The sequence below is a fragment of the Nicotiana attenuata genome, unplaced genomic scaffold (assembly GCF_001879085.1).
Source record: "Nicotiana attenuata strain UT unplaced genomic scaffold, NIATTr2, whole genome shotgun sequence".
Lineage (NCBI taxonomy): Eukaryota > Viridiplantae > Streptophyta > Magnoliopsida > Solanales > Solanaceae > Nicotiana > Nicotiana attenuata.
In genome coordinates, this window is record NW_017671147.1 from 124,642 (window position 1) to 134,891 (window position 10,250).

General features: G+C 35.2%; 1 protein-coding gene across 1 annotated transcript; it reads left to right on the plus strand.

Annotated features, from left to right (window-relative positions):
* Nucleotides 1-1,829: 1,829 nt before the first annotated feature.
* LOC109206235 (TPD1 protein homolog 1B-like) lies at nucleotides 1,830-4,074 on the plus strand. The gene is made up of 2 exons (XM_019369044.1): nucleotides 1,830-1,970; nucleotides 3,712-4,074. Exons 1-2 carry the CDS (start codon nucleotides 1,913-1,915, stop codon nucleotides 4,020-4,022), a joined length of 369 nt encoding a protein of 122 aa, XP_019224589.1. The 5' UTR covers nucleotides 1,830-1,912; the 3' UTR covers nucleotides 4,023-4,074.
* The last annotated feature ends 6,176 nt before the right edge of the window (nucleotides 4,075-10,250 follow it).

A 10,250-nucleotide genomic window follows, 5' to 3' on the forward strand; every position in this document is an offset into this window, starting at 1 on the left:
AGACTCGGGTTAGGACGGTAGGAGGCGACTCTAAGCATTTCTCGGTTGAAATGGGATTACACCAAGGCTCTGCGCTCAGTCCGTTCTTATTCGCCCTGGTGATGGATACGTTAACAAACCATATCCAAGGGGAGGTGCCATGGTGCATGCTATTTGCCGATGACATAGTTCTGATTGATAAGTCACGAACCGATGTTAACGAGAGAATGGAAGTTTGGAGATGGACTCTTGAGTCTAAAGGTTTCGAGCTGAGCAGAACGAAGACAGAATACTTGGAGTGTATTTTCAGCACTGAGCCGGGGGAAGTGGGCGTGGATGTGAGGCTTGAATCACAGGTTATCCCAAGTAGAGGCAACTTCAAGTACCTTGGGTCGGTTATCCACGGGGGAGGGGAGATCGATGAAGATGTCGCACACCGTATTGGGGTAGGATGGATGAAGTGGAGGCTAGCATCCGGAGTTTTGTGTGACAAGAGAGTGCCAATGATACTCAAAGGTAAGTTCTATAAAGCGGTGGTTAGACCGGCCATGATGTATGGGGCTGAGTGTTGGCCTGTTAAGAACTCACACATCCAAAAGATGAAAGTAGCAGAAATGAGGATGTTGAGGTGGATGTGCGGGCACACTAGGATGTACAAGATTAGAAATGATGATATACGGGAGAAGGTACTCGTGGCTCCCATTGATGACAAGATGCGGGAAGCGAGGCTCGGATGGTTCGGGCATGTAATGAGGAGAAGCCCAGATGCTCCGGCAAGGAGGTGTGAGCGGCTGGTTGTGGAGGGCATGGGAAGAGGTAGAGGGCGGCCTAAGAAGTATTGGGGAGAAGTGATTAGGCAAGATATGGCGAGGCTTCAGATTTCCGAGGACACTTGATAGGAAGTTGTGGAGGTCGAGTATTACGATTGTAGGCTAGGAGGTAGTTGAGTCTCGCGTTACTTTGTACCGTTGTGAGCCTAGTCTGGTAAGGTTTTAGTCTAAAATAGCTAGGGGCTTTGTCGTGTCTTAATATTTTCTCTTTTCGGCGCAAGATCTATTTACTAGCCATCATTTCTGCCTTGTATTTTTCTTCTGCATTTTATGTTCCTATTTTTTCTATGATCTCTATGGTGAAGCTAATATTCTCTCCTTTTGTTTTTCTTATTATCTTGAGCCGAGGGTCTTTCGAAAACAGCCTCTCTACCCTTTCGGGGTAGGGGTAAGGTATGCGCACATACTACCCTCCCCAGACCCCACTTGTAAGATTTTACTGGGTTGTTGTTATTGTTGTTGTTGTATCTAAAGTTTCATCTAAGCATTACTCAAATACATGATGAGACCTTGTCTTAAGATAATCATCAATTTATAATTAGAGAATATCATGACAATATTAACATGTTCTCCTCTAATACAGAGTTTGTTAAGGGACATAATGGTAAAAACAAAAAGAATGAGTTTCAAATTTTTTTTAAAAAAAAACAAGATGCAAAAATATCTCTCAATAAAAATTGAATATAATGCTTTCTGAATTGTCAATATTAACTTTTTTGGAGAACTATACAAACTTTCCTTTAGATTTGTTTAATATTTATGTGAAATTGTGTTACAAGTCCAAACCTCAATTAGAAAAGTAGAAAAAGACATTTTCCTTTATTATGTTACTATATTTACCACTTTAATTTCATTATTACTATAAAAAAATTCCTTGCCATTTGTGTTATTCCAAATTCTATCTATAGACGGCTGTACACACATATGACAACTACCACATGCTATTCATGACATAAGATTATTACATTAATTACAAGGCACCATATTATAGTTATGGCCAACGTTGAACAATTCTTTCAAAATTTATTCTTTTCCAATTTTACTTATAGAGAAGAAGACAGCAGCCAATCTCAACATCAACAAATTAAGAGATTTTTTCCCTAATGGCAGCCATTGTTAAGCTCTCTATCACTCTCCTTCTCCTTGCACTTCTCTGTAAAGGTAAAAACCTGTGGCTTTTTTTTTTTTTTAAATGTAAACAACTAATTCAATCTCATTATGATTAAAAGTTAGTTTTGCATATATAATCATAAATTTCTTTTTTCTTTTTATATAACTTTTGATTGGTAGAACCACTACTTTATTGTCTAATTCTAATAAACGTGATTGACTCAATTCTAAAACATCTTCTCTGGAATCGATTCAAAAAAGAGTGATTTTTCATTGAAATTGTTACAATTCAAATACTCATATGGTCAAAATATTCCAAAATTGCTCTTTTCTCTCTTATTAAAGAATAAGAAGTAGTCAATATGTGGATCTTACGTTTGGTCAATTGGATAGCAGTTATTGGATTTTACACAAACAGTCGGTCAGATTTCATGTTTACTTTTTAAGCTGGTATACATAGATTATACATTAAATTATAACAGTTATACATATATTATACATAAATTATACATATATTATATATCCATCGACTATTTTAGTTTAAGAGATTAGGTGGACACCTATTTGGGTTGATTAAGTTACTTTATTTTTGTAAATTATTTAGCTTCATCTTGAGTGTTTTCATTAACGTTATGGAATATGTCGACCCAAACAATAATTCAAGGTGGGTCTTTTGCTCTTAATAATATTACCAGAAGACTATGAATTGTCATTAATGGGTTGGTCAAGATCGAATATTCTTTTAAAGTGGATATCAAAGTATTTTACTTTATGGGATCAGCTTTTATTGGAAAAAGAATCTTTCATTTTAAATATATATATATATTCAATTTCCATTGCCAGTTGTCCCCTTTTAGGCAACCTGGGGTCTAGCTTGAACCTTTTTAGCATATGGAAAAGTAATTAAATAAATAAATATTAGCAGGCCTTAGATCCTAGCTGTACTGGCCAAACAATATAATGGACGATTCAATTTGTTTAGACTACTTTTTACGACTACTACTATCCGAAATTCCCAACTGAAAATAATAGTTAGAGCTGGATCTAGGAATTAAATTTTATGGATTCAATCTTTAAGATTTTTAGCATTAAATTCATTATATTTCTAACGTTATGAGTTCTTATTTATTATTTATTGCAATTGTAGTAGATTTTTACACATAAATTTATAGTATGTATCGAAAGTTATGAGTTCAATTGAACTCGTCACCTTTATGCTAGATACGCCCCTGATAATAACGTAGTATTAATTTCGAGAATCGAACGAATTATTTCTAATTATTATGAGATAAGATTTTCTTGTAGTTTTCATATACGTAAAATTTATTTCAAAAAACTTATAAATTATTGGTCAAATTTAGGGTCAAAATTTAAAAAAAATTAATTCTTGAATTCGAGTTGCATAACATAAGGGTTCAATTGAAAGCAATCCTATATGTCAAAGTAAAAAAAATGATTGGTTTTAAATTAAACAATGTGAATAATTGAGTAAAACTAACAAAAATACCATTCTTTCTCTGCATGGGTATGAAACAAATTGGACTTTTGAGTCTTTTAAACATGCCATTTATATTCCTTAATTCCCTCAAAGTGAGGGAGCTCATTATTATATTTTTTCATTTTTATTTTTTCTCTTTCTTTCTTTTTGGTACGTTAGCTATTAAAACTTGTACCCATGTCGCAAAATATTATAGCTATCCAAGTCGTTTTACGAAAAAAAAAAAAAAAAAAATTTTACTCTATCCCCTTTATTTCATCTAATTTTTTGTCTTTCCTTTGTTGATTTGTGTAGATGTTTGTGGTTGTGACTTGAACAATATAACTGTTGGAACAATAAGGAGTGGGAATGAAATACAAGGAAAGCCAGAATGGAACGTTGTTGTAGTGAACAATTGTGATTGTCCTATGCAAAACTTGTTCTTGTCTTGTAATGATTTTCAGACAACTGAACCAGTGGATCCATCTATTTTTAAACCTTCAGGAGACAACACATGTATTGTCAACAATGGCAGTTCCATACAACCAAAGGGTACAGTCAAGTTTTCTTATGCTTGGGATCCTCCATTTTTTCTAAGGCCAACTTCTGTTGTAACTTCTTGTTGAATGTAGAATTAAAACGATTGAAATTGAACTCAAGATTTGGTTTGGTTCTATAAGATTTAATTCTATATTCTGGATTCACCTACGCGTGTTATGAAATCAAGACAATTAGCAAGAACTGCATTGAGGTCAGTCGGAGTTGGTTTGATACATTAGTTTTAGAAGTTGGAAGTTCATAAGTGTAAAATGAATTCTGCGTTCTGAGGCCTTAAAAACCTCTTTTAGCATCACCTCGATTTGCGTGCGCAGTCCGGGCGCGTAGCCGGAAAGCCTATATGTGAAATTCTGTGAAAAATGATAAATTTTGACTATAAAATGAATTAATTTGACTTCGGTCGTTTTGGGTAAACAGACCCGGACCCGTAATTTGACGGTCCCGGAGGGTCCGTAGGAAAATATGGGACTCGGGCGTATGCCCGGAATCGAATTCCGAGGTCCCAAGCCCAAGAAATGAGTTTTTGAAAAGAAATTGTTTTCTGAAATTGTTTATAAGGTTTGAAAATGAATTTTGATTGGAACATGTTGGTATCGGGCCCGTATTTTGGTTCTGGCGCCAGGTACAGGTCTTATATATGATTTAAGATAATTATGTGAAGTTTGGTAAGAAACGGAATCCATTTGACGTGATTCGGACCTTAAATGCAAATTTGAGGCTTAAAGAAGTTTTGAGAAATTTCATTGATCTTGAGGTTTAATTCGATGTTCATGATGTTATTTTGGTGATTTGAGTACACGAATAAGTCCGTAAGATATTTTTGAGGTTGTGTGTATATTCGGTTTGGAGCCCCGAGGGCTCGGGTGAGTTTTTGATAGGCCACGGGGTGAAATTTTGGACTTAAGGAATTGCAGGCCTACAGGCTTCGCATTTCCCTACCTCCCTTCGCAATTCCCAGGCTTCGCAATTCCCAAACCCATGTTCGCAATTCCCAGGCTTCACAATTCCCAAACCCAAGCTTCGCAATTCCCAAACCCATGTTCGCAATTCCCAGGCTTCGCAATTCCCAAACCCGTGTTCGCAATTCCCAAGCTTCGCAATTCCCAAACCCATGTTCGCAATTCCTAAGCCAGCAGAGGTCGGGGTTCGAGATTGCGAACCACTGTTCGCAATTCCCACATCTGAGACCTGCAACTTTTATACTTAGCTGAATTTTTAACCCATTTTCATATTCTCTCAAAACATAAACACACTTAGGCGATTTTTCAAGGATTCTTCTTCTCCAAATCAATTGTAAGTCGATTTTAATTAACTTCCTTCAATTCTTAACATCTTTTAACATGATTTCAACTTCAAATCAATGATTTTCATGGGGGAAATTGGGTGTTTTGGGTAGAACCTACGTTTTTCAAAAATTGGGGATTTGGACCTCGATTTGAGGTCCGATTGCAAAATAAATTATATATTTGAGTTCGTGGGGGAATGGGTGATCGGGTTTTGGTTCGAACCTCGAGTTTTGACCATGTCGGCCCGGGGGCAATTTTGACTTTTTGGGTAAAACTTTGGAAAACTCATTTTTATGCATTGGGGTTGATTCATTTAGCGTTTATTGATGTAATTAAGTAACTTGTGACTAGATACGAATGAATTGGCGGTGGAATCAAAAGGTAAAGCTATAATTGAATCGCGAATTGTGTTCGTGGCATCGAGGTAAGTGTTTGGTCTAACCTTAGCTTGAGGGATTATGAGTTGTGTCTATTTGCTACGTGTTAATTGTGGAGTACGGCGTATAGGCATGGTGACGAGTATATATACGTCGGTGTCAAGCATGCCCGTGAGTCTTGTGTCATACATTGTTATGACTCTGTTGTGGTTTATTGTGCCTCACATGTTATTATCATCATTGTTCCCTTGTCGGGATGTCTGTTTGATATCATTGTTCTCTTGCCGAGATGTTTGTTTGATATTATTGTTCCCTTGCCGGAATATTGTTGAGATATCATTGCTCCCTTGCCGGGATGTTTGTTTGATATTATTGTTCCCTTGCCGGGATTTCTTGTGATTATTGTTGGTAATAAAATGGGAGTGGGTGGTACGCCTACCACAAGATATAATGAAATGGGTGCGGGTGGTACGCCTACCACAAGATATAATAAAATGGGAGCGGGTGGCACGCCTGCCACGAGATATATGAAATGGGAGCGGGTGGTACGCCTACCACGAGATATATGAAATGGGAGCGGGTGGTATGCCTACCACGAGATACATGAAATGGGAGCGGGTGGCACGCCTGCCACAAGATATGAGAAATGGGATCGGGTTGCACGCATGCAACAAGATGTGAAAAGAAAGTGAAATCTGCTTTTGTTTCCTTATTCTTGTTAGTGGTTGGATTTTGATCCCTTTATAGTTCTCTTGATATACTGTTTTTACCTGTTATTCCCCGAAGCATGTTTCCCCCTCCCATCTTTACTTGTTTACTTCTGTATTTCTTTTTCGTTGTATATATTTGAACTGCACAGGTTTATGTGGTAGTCTGGTCTAGCCTCGTCACTACCTCGACGGGGTTAGGCTAGACACTTACCAGCACATGAGGTCGGTTGTGCTGATGCTACACTCTGCACTCTTTTGTGCAGATCCCAGTGCTGTTGACTTCGGACAGTAGATCAGTTGGCTACCTTCAGTCCACGCGGAGATCCAAGGTAGACCTGCAGGCGTCCGCAGGCCCTGGCGTCTCCTCTATCTTCCATTCCCTGTTTCATTTTCCTAGTTTCAGAAATAGTGTACTGTTATTTCTTCAGATCTTGTATGTAGCAAATCTTAGACCGTTTGTGACACTGTGACACCAGGTTTTGGGTGGTTAAGGCTTAAGTATTGGTAATAGTTATAGTTTTCATAAATGTTATTGTTGTCTTCCGCTTAAAATCGAATTTCCGCTGTTATCACGTTATCGCCTTATATTTATTAAAAGAAATAATTGGTTAATGAAGTATTTAGATTAAAAGTTTGGCTTGCCTAGATCACATTAGCAGGCGCCATCACGACTCCCGAGGGTGGGAAATCCGGGTCGTGACAATAAGTTTATTGGCTTGAATTGGGGTGTGATTTGTGATTTCGGTGTTCTTTGATTTGATGTGAGGCTTCGACTAAGTTCGTATCGTGTTTTCGGACTTGTTGGTATGTTTGAATGTGGTCCTGTGGGCCTCGGGAATGATTTGGATCATGTTCGACTCATTTTTAGACTCGTAGGACTGCTGCTATATCTGGTTCCAGTTTCCTTATACGCGATCGTGAGGAAAAGCCCGCGATCGCGAAGGGTTGTTTGGTAACTGGTGGAAGTTACTCATCGCGTTCACGATACTTGGCACGCGTTCGCGAAGCTTTGAGGTCTCAGGTAATTGCGATTGCGTTGGGGTTCACATGTTCGAGTAATTAATGGAGTGGTCAACTGGAGAGTCGGGCTTTAAGCCTATGCGATCGCGTAGTTGTGCACGTGTTCGCGAAGGGTCAGGTTGGTTTAGCATCACGTTCGCGATTGTGTTTCTGCGGTCGTGTAGACCATTGTGGTGGGTAGTGAAGTTTTGTTCTTCGCAATCGCGTGGGAATTTCTACGATCGCGAAGAGGAACAGGCAGTAGATATTTAATTCCAAATCGAGGGTTAGAGTAATTTTCATATTTTGAGTTGTAGAGCTTGGTTTTGGGCGATCTTGGAGAGAATTTTCATGTCTTGGATCAGGGTAAATGTTTTTGACTCGGATTTATTATTATATCATGATTCCATTTTTGTTTTAAGATGTAAATTAGTAGATTAAAGAGAAGAAATTGGGGATTTTGTGCAAACCTTTCAAAAATAAAAAATGAAGGTTTGAAGGTCGATTTGAGGTCGAAATTGGATAATTTTGGTATGATTAGCAAGAACTGCATTTTTAATATTTTTTTCTTCTATAAAATTATACTGTTAGTATTTTTCGATGAAAAAAGGTCGATATAATAGATAAAAGATATTTCATTTTCAATTTTTTTTGGTTACACTTATTTATAGATACTAGAATGTATAAAGTCAATGATAGGTGATGCTTAGTGGGCGTTTGGATATAAGAATTGTAAAATTCCTAAAAAAAAGAAAAAAAAATTAAGTGAAAATGATATTTGAAAATTTTAGAGTTGTGTTTGGAGATGAATATAAATTTGGGTTATTTTTAAATTTTTGTGAGTGATCTGAGTGAAAATTTTGAAAAATAAATTTTTTGAGTTTTTCAAATTTTCAAAAAATTCCAAAATATATCTTCAAGTAAAAATTGAAAAATTTAATAGCCAAACACTGATTTCAAAAAAATAAAAAAAAATTGTATGTCGAAATGGGCTCTTAGATGAGATTCGGCATTCTAAAACTACTAACTCATTCTTCCTTCATTTGAATTTGAATGAATCGAAAAAACGCACCAAATTGAAAAGTCAAATCAACCGATTAAAAAGTCCGATTAGAATTGGTTTGATTTGGTTTGGTATGAGTAAAACCGAACCAAACTAACACACACACACACACACACACACACACACACACACACACATATATATATATATATATATATATAAATTTTTAAGAAAATGTCTAGAAATATTTGGGGTCCTCCCATGAGATGTACAGTAATATTTAATATAACTATGAAGCTCATCCTTTTTATTTATTTTACAACTTGTTTGGATGGTTGTTACCCATTGTATTGTTATCCTAAAACAATATTTGTTGTGATTGTTTATTTAAAATTGGTTGTATCGTATTGCTAAATTCATTGTTCCGGAACAACCAAAAGCCCTATTTTATGAAACAACCGATTTGGTATGGTGGGATCGTTTCATATTTTCTTTTCCAATTATCCCCTTACTTATTACTTTATAATTCTATTTTTTTATTTTTTTATTTTATTTTAACTCCAAATCTTCAACCTATTGACCTACTCTGTCTTCTTCCATCTTTTCTAGAGTTGGTTTGCCCCGTTCTTTTTAGCAAAGTCTCCGTTCAATTCTTTGTCTCTTTCCACCGTTTTAATTTTTTTTTTTTGGTTGCTAATATTGGTTAACCTTTTTTCCCCCAGGTTTTTGCTCTTGTTTTCAAGCTACATAATTAATCATAAATTAGTAGGAAGAGGTTGTCTTAAATTATTTTTATGTGTTATTCTTGATATTATTTAAAACAATTGAGGGTATTTCAGTGAACTTATCAGTTACAGTACAATATGATACAATCAAACCAAATAAGAAAATGTTATTTAACAACAACAAACGATACAATCTATTCAAACGTTCTATCCATAAAACGATACAATACAATACATTATAAAACGATGGATAACAATGATCCAAACATAGTGTTAATGGGTTATATATCATTACTTTCTTATGAAGTGTTTTTGAACTACATCAATCTTTTTGTTATTCGATATTTCATATGTTAAGATCTATTAAATTCTTATATCTTTTCGAATGTGGAATGATATTTCGATAATTTAAAAGTAAATAGAACATATCATTATTTTGGTATCATATTGATTTTTATGTTTAATTATAAAATTCGATTAACTTTGAAAGCGTATATCTAAATAAGAAAATAACTATCATGTATTACTAAGAAAATTCTTCCAAATGAATACTTTAATATATCAAATATTTGTCAGTTTTTTTAATTTTTACTAAACTTATATTCATTTATCAAAACTTTATCTATAACTTTAACAAAGTAAGACTAAAACAATATTTATGAAATAAAAGAACCAGAAAAAACCCGATAAAGCAAAATGACAGTTGAGATTTTATGACACAAATATTATATTATTAGATCTAATATGTGTTCAAACAATTAAAATCAACAATTTGCTCCGATGTTTTCCTTCAATAAGCCATGCTAATTCTAATACTGATTGTAATAACAACGAATCAAGTCTTTAAATACAGAGAAAACAGTTTTCCCTTAATTACACATTCGATGCTTCTAATCTTTTAGACCACTAACAATGAACAAAATTTAAAGCCCTAATTTACGTGCCATATTTGGTCTAAAATTCTAAATAAACGGGGCATGAATTTTTCGATCTTTTTTCTACATTAGTTTCGATTCTTTTTAAATAGTTCAAAAACAAAAAAACATAAACAATTCTATTTCAAACCCAAACAAAAGACGCCTTTACAAAAACAAAAATCTACAATTCTTGTCGTTATATTGCCCTATGATAATAAGCAGAATTACTTATCAATAAGTGAACTGACTTATTCACCTCAAGTCGCTCTTTCTGACTAT